General features: G+C 47.2%; 1 protein-coding gene across 1 annotated transcript; it reads left to right on the forward strand.

Moving 5' to 3' along the window:
* The first annotated feature begins 212 nt into the window (after nt 1–212).
* C5H2orf72 (chromosome 5 C2orf72 homolog) lies at nt 213–9,521 on the forward strand. Its single transcript, XM_069727000.1, has 3 exons — nt 213–950; nt 3,300–3,383; nt 9,021–9,521. Exons 1-3 carry the CDS (start codon nt 383–385, stop codon nt 9,098–9,100), a joined length of 732 nt encoding a protein of 243 aa, XP_069583101.1. The 5' UTR covers nt 213–382; the 3' UTR covers nt 9,101–9,521.
* The last annotated feature ends 5,867 nt before the right edge of the window (nt 9,522–15,388 follow it).

The raw sequence follows: 15,388 nt of genomic DNA on the forward strand, positions 1-15,388 counted from the left end.
ATGCTGTAACATCTGGACGCTGCGTGTCTGACGCTGCGTCCCTATGCAGCGTCAAACACGCAGCGTTTACTGCACGTGGACACACAGCCTTAAGATGAGAAGCCGCAGGCGGCCCGGGCATCACTGCGATAATAGTGACTTGAGGTTGCCATGGACCAGGACTCGGGGGTGTGGCTAGGGGGTGTGTCACTTACGGCCCTATGGGAGGCCACAGACATGACTTGGGGGTGTGGTCTCAGCTGGGTGTACCGTATCCCGTCCTATGGAGGCGATGGGCGCGTCGGTGTCTGACCTATGGCGGCAGCAGGTGACGGCCGGGCCCTTCCTCATTGGACTATGTGTGCGCGGTGCACAGTGAGGGCGCCGGCACTCCGAGGACGGCATGGCGAGAGACTGCACGGAGAGCCGCTTCCGGGAGGTGCTGCAGCGCTTCGGGGGTCCTCAGCAGGTGCTGCTGGTCGGGGAGCTGTGGGAGCGGGCGGAGAGCCGGGCTCTGCTGCGGGGCTTCCTGCAGGAGCTGTTTCCGGCGGAGCTGGGGAATGGAGGAGACAAGACGCCGGAACCTGATACCGAAGCCCAGGACGCCCCGCGGGAGCAGTCGCCGCACGCCGCCCCGAGCCGGACTATGCGCTTCGGACTGGTGTTCTTCCTGTGCCGGCCGGAGTCCGTGCTGCTCCCGGCATCACTGCGCCAGACGCGAGAAATCCTGAGGGATGTACGGAAGCGGCTGCCTGCGGGGGGCGCTGTGGTCGGGGTGGTCATGCAGCCCCCGGAGGAGCCCCCCGCCCAGCCCGCGGTCTCCGCTCTGCTCTCGCTCCTCCGCTCTGTGTTCCCTCCGAACAGTCACGGTGCGCGCTGCTCTGAGGTCCGAGCTGTTGCTCTCATCCCCGGCCGTGAGGAGAGCCGGCGGGACGTGCAGATAGCGGCGTGCGAGGCGCTGACTGCGGCAGGTACAGAGCGGCCTCTCCGGCACTAGCAGCCAATCAGCTGCGTTCATTCACATTGTCTAATGGCTTGGATGAGAGAGCTACACGCTGATTGGTTGTTCTAGCCCGTGCTACTCTAGGGCTGGCCGGCGGTACAAGCTCTGTGGCGCTGGAGGAGGGGTCACGTGTCATCACTGCTTCAGAGACCCCTCTGGCGCCCCCAGTGCTAGGAGGTCGTGACTTCTCCTGTGGAAAGGTGATGCCTTCCTTAGCTGGGAGAAGCCCACCTAGCAGCTGGTGGTCCCTCTGCCTGCTCTGAGGCCAGTGTCTGTATATGAGGGTCTGTGGGGCTGCTGAGTCTGGGTCAGGAGACCCCCGGCCGACCCTGGACTGTGGAGGTCGGACGTGTGAATTGGTGGAAGGCCAAATGTAGGCGGCTGTCGCGTGCACTCAGTGTGTGTGCCGTCTGCCCGAAACGCGCCTGCGGAGAGAACAACGGATAAGTCCTGATGTAGGATATCTGTGATCTAATGTTAGTCCTGGGCCGGACTGCGCTGCCGCTTGTGCTGTGTGCTGGCAAATCTCATGCAAGTTGTACAAACCAAAAATCTGTGCGACTTGTCTGGCTCTGCTTCTATTTTAAAACTTTTAATTATGCTGTAAGTCAAAAACCGGACTTTTACACCCCAAGGTCAGGCTTGTGTTCCTTGCCCCATCGGTGACATAAAAAGTCAAACGCCTTTTAGGCCATGTTCACACAGTGCGTTTTTTACTGCGGAACCGCAGCGGTTTTGCCGCTGCGGTTCCGCAGCTGTTTTCCATGCAGGGTACAGTACACTGTACCCTATGGAAAACAGGAACCACTGTGCACATGATCCTGAAATTCTAAAAAAAAAACCGCACTGAATTGCTGCGGTAAAAAAGAAGTACCATGTCACTTCTTTTTGCAAAACTGCAGCGGTTCTGCACCCATAGACCTCCATTGTGAGGTCAAACCCGCAGTGAAACCCGCAGATGAAAAAAATATCTGCGGGTTTTACTGCGGTTTGTGGTGCAGAACCGCTGCAGTGTGGCTGCCCCCCCCGTGCCCCAATCCCACCCCCCCATGCTCCGATGCCACCCCCGTGCTCCGACTCTCACCCCCTATACTTACCCGGCCTTCCGGTGTCCGTCCGTCTTCTCCCTGGGTGCCGCCATCTTCCAAAATGGCGGGCGCATACGCACTGCGCCCGCCGAATCTGCCGGCCGGCAGATTCGTTCCAAAGTGCATTTTGATCACTGAGATAGATTATATCTCAGTGATCAAAATAAAAAAAATAGCAAATGACCCCCCCCCCTTTTGTCACCCCCATAGGTAGGGACAATAAAAAAAATAAAGAATTTATTTTTATTTATTTTTCCACTAAGGTTAGAATAGGGGTAGGGTTAGGGTATTTTCAGCCATTAACCCTAAACTTCCTAGAAAACACACAGAGACTCTGCATAGAAAACTGCACTAAAAAAGCATCAAAAAACGCACCTGCGTTTTCTGCCAAGAGCTGCGGTTTTTAGTGCAGAAAAAAAGGATGGAAATCAGGAACGTGTGAACATACCCTTAGAATCATCTGTGACTGTGATGAGTTACAGTGTAACACCTAGGGAATCATTAGGTGGATGGGACACCACGAGGAATCGTTAGGCGGATGGGACACCGCGGGGAATCGTTAGGCGGATGGGACACCGCGGGGAATCGTTAGGCGGATGGGACACCGCGGGGAATCGTTAGGCGGATGGGACACCATAGGGAATCGTTAGGCGGATGGGACACCATAGGGAATCGTTAGGCGGATGGGACACCATAGGGAATCGTTAGGCGGATGGGACACCATAGGGAATCGTTAGGCGGATGAGACACCATAGGGAATCATTAGGTGGATGTTGTAATGTGACACCACGATTTCAGAGTCGCACATCCATGGGTAACTAGGCTCTAGCAATACACGGTAGATGGCCATCTCCACCATACCCAAGAGCAGGAGTGCTCATTAGGCTGAGCCCTCCTTTGTTCTGAGAAAGCCACCTGCCAACACATTGCCCAACGGATTCGTCTCTAGGAGAAAAATGCAATTGTCAGTCTTGAAATCAGACGTTCCTGATCGACTTTTGCCCTGACGATCAGTTGGCTGATGCCCCCATACATTTTAGATCGGCATTTCAACCTTTAAATATCGTCGGGTTTGGCTAGAAGTCTCATGTACATGGCGACCATAAGTCACTTTCTTGGTAATGTAGTAATCTCTATAAATGTTTGAAAAACTTGAATGTGTGAATTTTCCAAATGGCTCCTAGATGTTGGTCCATCCCAGACTGACCACACGTTTCCTTCCTTCACAGATGAGCAAAGGACGGAAATGCCAAACAAGAAATCCAGGTGCTTCTCATGGAGAAGGTGGAGACAGGAGGACGCGGTGCAGAAAGGTAACATGGCAGAATGTGACCCATGACTCTCTGAAGGGCGTGTGGTCTGCTATCCGGCAACTTCACAATAGAACTTTAATTTTTTGGAGCAAAATATGTCCCTTTGGGAACCCTGCCGTTAAAACATAGTATGTATGTTACGTGTGCCCACCAAGGTCACCCCGTTAATAGCATTACATGGCTATGCCAGAGTCGGGGGCTGCTTTCACAAAGTCACTTTCTGTTGTGGTACATAGGACTAATCCCAAACAGGTAAGAACCTTCACAACATTCGTTTGTCTGCATACGGATTATAGACTTGAGATTTTCATTGAGGTAACTCCTTTGAACATTTCATTTTTATAAAAATGAATTTAAAGAAGTCCTCTCTGGCCATGTCTGTTTTCTATAGGTTCTTGCATGGCCCACAAAATCTGAATTCTGGATTGTCTTTTCTTAGAACAGTAGATCATTTGGTTCCTTACAAATTTATGAGTGAATAGACCCCCCATGTATTAGAAGATGAGGGGCCATCTCCTTACAGTGTAGAAGGATCAGCACTGATTGACACCTCCAAAACTAAGCACCCATTCCTCAATTTACCTCAGTTTTTAGGATGAATACCTGAGGACCGGCACAATTCACAGTTCTAAGAACATACCATGCAAGAGAATTTATATTTTTGTCATTTTTGTTCGGACAAGTCTGGCCTTGTTTTTGCATTATTTAATACTTTGCATTACTAAACACTGGGAGTCAGTAGGACGGTATGATAAGACTTAATGCGGTGTTCTCATCGCCATGATCCTGTCCCCAATATGTTGTAGGTGTAATATTAGTACATGCCTCCAATTAGAAATGTAGTATAGTTCTTCAGATTCATTATGTCGCTTAAGGTACCTTGACACAGCGATACCGACAACGATGTCGATCGCAGCAGCGTCGCTGTTTGGTTGCTGGAGAGCTGTCACACAGACAGCTCTCCAGCGACCAACGATGCCGGTAACCAGGGTAAACATCGGGTTACTAAGCGCAGGGTCGCGCTTAGTAACCCGATGTTTACCCTGGTTACCAGCGTAAAAGTAAAAAAAAAAAAAACACTACATACTTACCTTCCGCTGTCTGTCCCCCGACGTTCTGCTTCTCTGCGCTGTGTAAGCACAGCGGTGACGTCACCGCTGTGCTTTCCGGCTGGCCGGCGCTCACAGCCAGTGCAGGAAAGCACAGCGCCGGGGACAGACACCGGAATGTGAGTATGTAGTGTTTGTTTTTTTAACTTTTACGCTGGTAACCAGGGTAAACATCGGGTTACTAAGCGCAGCCCTGCGCTTAGTAACCCGATGTTTACCCTGGTTACCAGTGAAGACATCGCTGAATCGGCGTCACACACGCCGATTCAGCGATGTCTGCAGGGAGTCCAGCGACAAAATAAAGTTCTGGACTTTCTGCGGCGACCAACGACATCACAGCAGGATCCTGATCGCTGCTGCCTGTCAAACTGAACGATATCGCTAGCCAGGACGCTGCAACGTCACGGATCGCTAGCGATATCGTTCAGTGTGACGTTACCTTTACCCCATGTACAGGGCATTGCAGTTACTTGGGTATCCTTGGTTACAACCACTAACTGTCACTATATGAGTGATCATACCTATTGGATACCTAAGCTACAACAATACCCTGCACATGGGGTAAGCCACATGGCGAATCAGGACTACACTACATTTCTAAATGGAGGGATTTGCTAATATTTCATCTACTATTTATTGGGATATTATCTTTGAGATGGGAATAATCCTTTAACCCCTTTCTGCCATCGGACAGCATAGTCCGTCCAATGGCAGAACCCCCGCTTTGATGCGGGCTCCAGCGTTGAGCCCGCATCAAAGCTGGGACATGTCAGCTGTTTTGTACAGCTGACATGTGCCCGCAGTAGGCACGGGCGGAATCGCGATCTGCCCTCGCCTACTAACTAGTTAAATGCCGCTGTCAAACTATCACAGTGGCATTTAACAAGCTCTTCCAGCCAACTGGCTGGAAATGTGCGCACCGTTGACCCCCATCACGTGATCGGGGGTTATCGGCGCATCGGCATGACAACCAGAGGTCTCCTTGAGACCTGTATGGTGGTTGATGCCATATTGCTATGAGCGCCACCCTGTGGTCGGTGCTCATAGCAATGCTGTAATTCTGCTACATAGGGGCGATCTGAGCATCGCCTCTATGTAGCCGAGCCAATCGAGTTGTGCTAGCTTCCCATGAAGGCTATTGAACCATGCAAAAAAAAATATAAAAGTTCAAATTGCCCCCCTTTTGCCCCATTCAAAATAAAGCAATAATAAAAAAAAATACACATTTGGTATCGCCGCGTTCAGAATCGCCCGATCTATCCAAAAAAAGAGGATTAACGTGATCGCTAAACGGCGAAGCGAGAAAAAACACTCAAAACGCCAGAATTACTTTTTTTTTTTTTTTTTTGGTCGTCGCGACATTGCATTAAAATGCAATAACGGGCGATCAAAAGATCATATCTGCGCAAAAATATCATTAAAAACGTCAGCTCGGCACGCAAAAAAAAAAGAGCATGAACCGCACATCCCAAAATCATACGTTGATCTAAAGCCGCTAGGCAAAAATTAATATAACTGAATATGAGGTTTTCAGTTTAACATTCTGATCAGACTGTTAAAAATAAGCCCTCACCCAACCCGAGATTACGAAAAATAGAGTACGGGTATTGGAATATTGTGCAATTTGTTGTTTTTTTTTTTTTTTGGTAATTTTTTTTCACCACTTTGTTAAAAAAAACAAGCTAGACATGTTTAATGTCTATGAACTCGTAATGACCTGGGGAACCATAATGTCAGGTCAGTTTTAGCATTTAGTGAACCTAGCAAAAAAGCCAAACAAAACAATTGTGGGATTGCACTTTTTGTGCAATTTCACTGCACTTGGAATCTTTTTCCCATTTTCTAGTACATGACATGGTAAAACCAACGGTGTCGTTCAAACGTATAACTTGTCCCGCAAAAAATAAGCCCTCACGTGACGATATTGACGGAAAAATAAAAAAGTTATGGCTCTGGGAAGGAGAGGAGTGAAAAACGAACACGGAAAAACGAAAAATCCCAAGGTCATGAAGGGGTTAAGCGGCATCGGTTCCTACTGACTGAGAACCACAGGTGGCGTCACGAACAATAGACACTACAAATCCTTTTAAAGACCTTTTCCTTTAATTAGGCACCCAGGGCCACGGACTGGGTCGCAGCCACCGTGACATCCCCTTTAAAACCGGACCCGGTACCGAGTACCTCACGTGACGATATTGACGGAAAAATAAAAAAGTTATGTCTCTGAGAAGAAAGGGAGCAAAAAAACAAAAACGCAAAACTGAAAAAAGCTCCGGGGATTAAGCACAGCAGTTTAATAGCATTTGGGGTAAGTAGACTTTTATCAGAACTGCACTCCTGATGTTGGTGTATGAGGCAGCTTAGTGTCTGCAGCATCACAAGCGCAGTGAAACTGAACCTATGTGGGGTCAGGAGCTTAAGGGTATGCTTCAGTGACTCTGACTAACCTCCGTGCAGCGTTTACAAGCTCCCTATGAAAAGACTTCTAAGTACTGCGCATATTGGCCTGTTGGTCCCCTTGGAAATGAAATAAAGACGCAGAGGTAGTTTGAGAATGGGGCAAAATCTTAATAAAAGTAATTTTTTATTTATTTTTTTTTTTTTGGGGGGAAGATTGGAACAACCCTTTACGGGTGCATTCGCATGCAATATTTTTTTGGTGAAAGATGGTTGTTGTGTTTTTTTTTTTTTTGGGAGAGGGTAGGAGGAAGACGAAACCAGTGCAGCTTGATGTTTGCTGAAACTCTGTTGTGACATTTAACTAAAGACCTACATTTTTTTTTTTTTTTTTAATTTGCAATTTCTATTTTTTTGCGGCATTATTATTTTTCCATTCCAAATAATTTAATTATTTGTAATTATAATAAGATGACTGTAATATTATACACGCTAGTAGCAAAGTGTCTGAAGGTAGCCTAACCTAGTCTCCCAAAAGCCCTTATCCAAAATACATAAAAATGATATTTAGACATGTGCCAGGATGCAAACAATTTGCATCTTGTGTATAAGGGATGCCAGGTAAATTTGCATTTTGTTGAATTTATTTATGTAAATGACCAATTCTCTGACCAGTTCAGCAGTTAAGTGGTATTGGGTAAGTGCTTCCTGGCCTTATTTGCTTGCAGGATGTTCTAGAACTTTGTCGGATCGGAGATGCCAGCAGCTCAGTGTACTTCCTCTTTGTGGAAATTGCAGTCATGGGATTTCCCCTTTGCCTTCTTTCCATGATTAGATCCCAGAAGATTTATAAAGATTATTTTTCTGATGTTTATATTCTCTCATAAATGTGAGCAGCCCTCATATGCCTTTGTAAGGCCCAACCTAAGTGAGTATAGGCTGTGGATGATGTGGAGTGAAACAATTAGACTGATCAGAGCCCCATATACCATATATAATCGAGTATAAGCCGACCCCCCCCCCCCTAATTTTGCCACAAAAAAACTGGGAAAACTTAATGACTCGAGTATAAGCCTAGGGTAGGAAATGCAGCAGCTACTGGTAAATTTCAAAAATAAAAATAGATACCAATAAAAGTAAAATTAATTGAGACATCAGTAGGTTAAGTGTTTTTGAATATCCATATTGAATCAGGAGCCCCATGTAAAGCTCCATACAGTTCATGATGGGCCCATAAGATGCTCCATATTAAAATATGCCCCATATAATGCTGCACAAAGGTTAATAATGGCCCCATAAGATGCTCCATAGAAACATTTGCCCCATGCAATGCTGCATAAAGGTTGATGGCCCCATAAGATGCTCCACACATTATGCCCCATAAGATGCTCCACACGTTATGCCCCATATGCTGTTGCTGCGATTAAAATAAAAAAAAATCACTTACTCACCTCTCGTCGCTCAGGCCCCTGGCACTTCCAATATTCACCTTCCCCGTTCCACCTCCGGGCTCCGCTCTGTCTGTCTTTCTTCCATCCTCCGCAGTGACTGTTCAGGCAGATGGCGGCGCGCACACTAACTACATCATCGCGCTCTCTGACCTGAACAGTCACAGCCAGAGGACGGAAGACAGAGTGGCACACAACTGTGGAACGGGGAGAGTGAATATCGCGCAATGCTCACCCTCCCCTGATATACTCGCCTGCTCCCGGCGCGTGGTCCCTGGCAGCGTCTCACTGTCAGATGATCTCCGGGAGCCGGCGGCATCTTCCTATGTTCAGCGATCACGAACCGCTCACTAAAGTAATGAATATGCGTCCATATTCATTACTTTAATGAGCAGTACCATGTGACCGCTGAACACAGGAAGAGCTGCCTGCAGACCATTGGACATGCAGGGACTGCGCCAGAAGCAGGTGAGTATGTGATAGCCGCCGCTCCCCCTCCTCCGCCGACCCCCTGGGACAACGACTTGAGTATGAGCCTAGAGGGTCACTTTCAGCCCCAAAAATTGGGCTGAAAATCTCGGCTTATACTCGAGTATATACAGTACTTTGTTGCTTGCCAACATATATTGCCTGTATTATAAATGTCACTGAATAATCTACTTGTCATGTTTTTCTAATTGCAGAGAACCTTCACGAGGGAACGGCGCTGACTGTCTTGAGCTATCCAAATGGACAGTGTGCGGAGACCACAGCGGAGGCTTAAGATCTGTGCACAATGAAGTTTCTTTCTACATCGGAATCTGCCTTGCTGTTATGACCCGTAACACATGGACTCTGACGACACTACAGTGATGGACTCTGAACTGTATATGGACAGTAGCTGCTATTACCAGTTGCAGACCACCAACACGTTTTGTATGAAGGCAGCCATGTATGTGACCCTTCTGATTCATGTATGGCATTGGGATCTTTGTGCAGAAACGCACAGTTCTGCCTCCTCAGACTTTCTAATTCTGCTACGAATGCCTTATTTCTTCTCACTACTGAGACTCCTGGCAATATTCGATCCGTCGTTCACACAGTAATGTCGGGAGAACCTGTAAATAAATATATCTATCACACACAAATGTAGTAAAATTTTACACTGTTCGCCAAGTCATAAATATATCATATTTTACAAGGAAGCTGTCTGATTCCTAATTCCCAAACTATATGCGACATGAATCACAGTCTAGCAAATATGAGAAATACTGTGATGGTTTTCCAAGTGTTAAGTGTTGGCACTACTTGGACTACCCCTTCTAAATCCATATGATTCCACCTTTTAAACAACACTTATACTCACCTCCGGCGCCATTCCAGTGATGGTGTGACATCATACGAGCCCTGTGGCCAATCAGCGGCCGCTTCTCTCCCCACCTTTGGGCGTGTCACATACATCCAGAGAAAGAGGGGGGGCAGCAGCGCTCACTTCCTCTGGATATAAGCGGTTTTCTGAAGGCGGGGAGAGTAAAGCTATCACTGATTGGCTGCAGGGCTCGTATGATGTCACACCATCACTGGGGAAGAGAGACTGCTACACCGCTGGAATGGCGCCGGAGGCGAGTGTGCTATTTTAAAAGGGGGAAACCAGGATTGAGAAGGTGTAGTGGATATCCCTTTTAGAGTAACCACTTAATTGAATATCAAATAGCTAGATCAATATGATTTTCCGTTAATATGTGACAAATTACTTCTTTGATATAAAGTTGTCACAATCTTGTTTAAATAATAGTGAATCTGGTTCTGGGTGTAAAAAAAAATAATAATAATAATGGATAAATTGAAGCAAATTTAATGCGGGGCCTTCACAATTTTAGTGTCTCAGCTGGATCTAAAGCATCACCCCATGTAGGAAGCATGCATTTCTACAACCTCTGGCAAAAATTATGGAATCACCGGCCTTGGAGGATTTTCATTCAGTTGTTTTAATTTTGTAGAAAAAAAGCAGATCACAGACATGGCACAAAACTAAAGTCATTTCAAATGGCAACTTTCTGGCTTTAAGAAACACTAAAAGAAATCAAGAACAAAAAATGTGGTAGTCGGTAATGGTTACTTTTTTAACCAAGCATAGGGGAAAAATTATGGAATCGCTCAATTCTAAGGAAAAAATTGTGGAATCATGAAAAACAAGCAAACAAAAAAACTCTCCAACACATCACTAGTATTTTGTTTCACTACCTCTGGCTTTTATAACAGCTCGCAGTCTCTGAGGCATGGACTTAATGAGTGTCAAACAGTACTCTTCATCAATCTGGCTCCACCTTTCTCTGATTTCTGTTGCCAGATCAGCTTTGCAGGTTGGAGCCTTGCCATGGACCATTTTCTTCAACTTCCACCAAAGATTTTTAATTAGATTGAGATCCGGACTATTTGCAGGCCATGACATTGACCTTATTGGTCTTTTTTTCAAGGAATGTTTTCAGTTTTTGCTCTATGGCAGGATGCATTATCATCTTGAAAAATGATTTCATCATCCCCAAACATCCTTTCAATTGATGGGATAAGAAAAGTGTCCAAAATATCAACATAATCTTGTGCATTTATTGAAGATGTAATGACAGCCATCTCCCCAGTGCCTTTACCTGACATGCAGCCCCACATCATCAATGACTGTGGAAATTTGCATGTTCTCTTCAGGCAGTCATCTTTATAAATCACATTGGAACGGCACCAAACAAAAGTTCCAGGATCATCACCTTGCCCAATGCAGATTCGTGATTCATCACTGAGTATGACTTTCATCCAGTCATCCACAGTCCACGATTGCTTTTTCCTTAACCCATTGTAACCTTGTTTTCCAGGACGTCGCCCTGACAGCACACTGGAGGACGTCCTCCTCCTCCTTGCAGGGACAGGAAACAACACACGAGTTGTTAAAAGGTCCCACTCCTCCCCCTTTCCTTCAGTGTTTTTTCCTGTCCCTGCATGGAGGGACACACGAGAGCAGCACACGCGCAAGAAAGCTCACCGGAGGGCTCAGGGAGATCGTGCGGCTGGTCCAATATCCTTCCCCCTGTCCAGCGGGCCCATGGCAGAAACTCCCCGGTGGGGAGTCCCTCTGCCACAGAGACCAGTCGAGCGGACGGGCTCCTGGGTTGAGTCGCTTCCCCCCCGGTGGGGGGCTCAGGTGCCAGGAGAAGAGGCGCCGGAATAAGGATCTCCACGCTGATCGTAGAGGAGCCGGTAATAGGAGTCACTTCTGGTGACGTCCGCGGAGGCCCGGCGGAAGTAAGTAGGGAGTAGCCATCGTCACTTCCGGTGACGTCAGCGGATGCCCGTCGTGCGCGGAAGTAAAGGGCAGAATAACCGGAGTCCCTTCCGGTGACGTCGGCCGTGTATCCGGGCTGGTCTGTTATGGCGTGGGGGAGCGGCAGGCGCCAGATTTGATTTATATCACAGTCTGGCCGCTTAAGTGTCTACTGGTACAGTTCCTGCATTGTAGACGATCGGAGTCGGACTTATCGCAGGATCCACAGGATTGTGTCAGGATGCCTAAAACAAAGAATGACGTTGAAGTCAGAAGTGAGGATGTTGGGGTAAGGGCGCATAGCGCAAATGCACCTCTGCACACACATAGACACTGAGTCCAGTCCCTATGCTTGTATTATTAGGACAAGGATCCCCCACAAACTCTCCCCTCAACGGCAAAAAAGCCAGGCAAGGCCTCGGCAAAATCTAACCGTTGCTCCATGTGCCATGTAAAGTTTCCAGAAGCGTAGAAAAAAGCACTCTGCAGCGTCTGTATCTCTAAACTAGTAAGAGAAGAGCAACCAATGTTTTTGTCCGATATGAGGAGTTTAATCAGGGAAGAGGTACAGGCTTCCCTGGCTACCATATCAGAACGGCACAGCTCCAGTCCAGGCCAGTGCCGTAAGAGGCCCAGATGGGATCCAGAGCAGGAAGACATGGATAAATCATGAAATGAAGATTCAGACTTCAGAAGCTCTGATCAGGAAGACGGGGAAGAACAGGATCAGGGAAAGAAATACCTCTTCCCGGTAGAAGACACGGAAGATTTAGTACAAGCGGTGAGGAATATTATGCAATTGAAAGAAGAGCCGTATACAAAATCCAGACAGGATCTGATGTTCGGAGGATTAACATCTCAGAAGCAAATGGTGTTCTCTGTAAGCGAACATATCCGGATGATGATACTGCAAGAATGGAAAGAAGCAGAACGTAGACTAGTGATGTCCCGAGAATTTAAGGGCTGTCTACCATTCGACCCGGAGGATGTCAAAACGTGGGAAGAAATCCCTAAGGTCGATGTTCCTGTAGTTAAAGTTACGAAAAAGACTTCTATCCCCTTTGAGGATTCTTCAAGCCTCAGGGATGCTATGGACCGCAAGGCAGACATTATCCTACGTCGTTCCTGGGAGACGTCAGCAGCCCTGATCCGGGCAAATATTGCGGCGACGTCTGTAGCAAGATCCATGTTCATATGGATGGGGCAGTTAGAGGAACACTTGATTAATAAAACCCCACGGGCGGAAATTATTTCTTCCCTTCCCATTATAAAATCAGCTACAGCCTTCATGGCTGATACTTCTGCCGAATCTGAGAGATTTGCGGCAAGAAATAGCTCTTTATCAAATGCAACCCGTAGAGCCATATGGCTTAAATCCTGGTCGGGAGATAACGCCTCTAAAAATAAATTATGTGCCATTCCCTTTGAAGGATCCCGGGTATTTGGAAAGGCGTTAGATGATATATTGGAGGTTGCGTCGGATAAGAAGGGATTCCCTGAGGATAAACCCAAAAGGTTTCAGCCCTTTCGGAGAAGGCCACCACCCCGTAAACAACCCGAATACAGAGAACAGTGGAGATCCAATAGTGTCCTATAAAGGCTCCTATACTCAAAACAGAAGGGGAAGAAATTCCCTTTTTGGATCAAACTCTAGACCTAGGAGGCAATGACGCCATAGGCATAGGGGGCAGACTAAGGTTTTTCCTCAATAACTGGGGTCAGATCACACAAAACAAGTTTGTGTTAAGCATAATATCCAAAGGCTACAAAATAGAATTAGTATCCCCAGCACCCCAAAGATATATCTTACCAACGTCGGTGGCTGCCGACTCTCCAATGATCTCAGACCTTCAGGAACTTTTCAGCTCCCAGGTCATAGTTCGGGTTCCCGCATCAAAAATAGGCAGGGGTCATTACTCGTCCCTATTCTCAATCCCGAAACCATCAGGGGAAAGTCGCACCATCATAAATCTAAAACCATTAAACGCTTGGGTCAAATACAAGCGGTTCAAGATGGAATCCATAAGATCAACCATCCATCTCATAGACAAGAACTCAGTAATGTGCACTCTTGACCTGAAGAGTGCGTATTATCAGGTTCCAATTCATCCAATCTCTCAGGAGCTTCTGAAGTTTGCGGTATCGTTATCGGATCAGACCTGCCACCTCCAGTTTCAATGTCTCCCTTTTGGTTTGGCTTCAGCCCCAAGGATATTTACAAAACTGATCGCAGAAGTCGTTGCATACCTAAGAAGCCAAGGCATTTCAATAGTTCCTTATTTGGACGATTTTCTCCTGGTGGCTCGTTCAGAAAGAACACTACTCCTACACAGAGATCGAACCATAACGGTGCTAGAACATCTGGGATGGGTTGTAAATCAGGAAAAATCTCGTCTAAAACCCAAATCTCGGAAAGTATTCTTGGGAGTACTTCTGGATTCAACTTGCAGAGAGTCCTTTCTACCAAAAGAAAGACAAAAGTCTATGAGAAACTTGATCATACAGTTTCTAAAGGATCGAGTTACCATAAGATCAGCCATGAAGATCTTAGGGAAGATGACAGCCTGCATCAACTGTGTCAGGTGGGCCAAAGCCCACTCAAGACCATTACAAAGACGGATTTTATCTGTCTGGGATCGTTGCCAAGCGTCTCTGGACAGACGGATTCAACTATCAACAACAGTAAGGGTACCGTCACACTATACGATTTACCTAGGATCACGACCAGCGATACGACCTGGCCGTGATCGTAGGTAAATCATAGTGTGGTCGCTGGGGAGCTGTCACACAGACAGCTCTCCAGCGACCAACGATGCCGAAGTCCCTGGTAACCAGGGTAAACATCGGGTTACTAAGCGCAGGACCGCGCTTAGTAACCCAATGTTTACCCTGGTTACCAGCGTAAAAAAAAACAAACAGCACATACTTACATTCCGGTGTCTGTCCCTTGCCGTCTGCTTCCCGCACTCAGTGACTGCCGGCCGTAAAGTGAAAGCACAGCGGTGACGTCACCGCTGTGCTCTGCTTTCACTTTACGGCCGGCAGTCAGTGAGTGCGGGAAGCAGACGGCAAGGGACCTGACGGACACCAGAATGTAAGTATGTGCTGTTTGTTTTTTTTTACATTTACGCTGGTAACCAGGGTAAACATCGGGTTCCTAAGCGCGGTCCTGCGCTTAGGAACCCGATGTTTACCCTGGTTACAAGCGAACGCATCGCTAGATCGCATCGCTAGATCGGTGTCACACACACCGATCTAGCGATGACAGCGGGAGATCCAGCGACGAAAGAAAGTTCCATACGATCTGCTACGACGTACGATTCTCAGCAGGATCCCTGATCGCTGCTGCGTGTCAGACACAGCGATATCGTAACGATATCGCTGGAACGTCACGAATCGTACCGTCGTAGCGATCGAAATGGCACTGTGTGACGGTACCCTAAGGAAATCATGGCGGTGGTGGACAGAAATCAACAATTTAAGGACAGGCGTTCCATGGATTCCGACTCCTTGTGTGATAATCACCACAGACGCCAGTCAGTGGGGATGGGGAGCACACCTGGAGGGACGTTTTTTCCAGGGCAAATGGCTCAAGGATATCAGCCACAAGTCCTCAAATTTAAGAGAGCTTTTAGCAGTTTGGGAGGCCCTAAGAAGAAACCAATCACGGCTAAAAAAAACAAGCATGTAAAAATTCTTACAGACAACATAACAGCGGTAGCATTCCTGAGATACCAGGGAGGTCCCAGGCACAAAGCA

The sequence above is a fragment of the Ranitomeya imitator genome, chromosome 5, assembly GCF_032444005.1.
Source record: "Ranitomeya imitator isolate aRanImi1 chromosome 5, aRanImi1.pri, whole genome shotgun sequence".
Taxonomy (NCBI): domain Eukaryota; kingdom Metazoa; phylum Chordata; class Amphibia; order Anura; family Dendrobatidae; genus Ranitomeya; species Ranitomeya imitator.

Coding starts and splice junctions, on each gene's coding strand:
- C5H2orf72 (XM_069727000.1), top strand. CDS start 383: ATGGCGAGAGACTGCACGGAGAGCCGCTTCCGGGAGGTGCTGCAGCGC. Junction 951..3,299: donor CGAGGCGCTGACTGCGGCAG/GTACAGAGCGGC, acceptor CTTCCTTCACAG/ATGAGCAAAGGACGGAAATG. Junction 3,384..9,020: donor GGAGGACGCGGTGCAGAAAG/GTAACATGGCAG, acceptor TTCTAATTGCAG/AGAACCTTCACGAGGGAACG.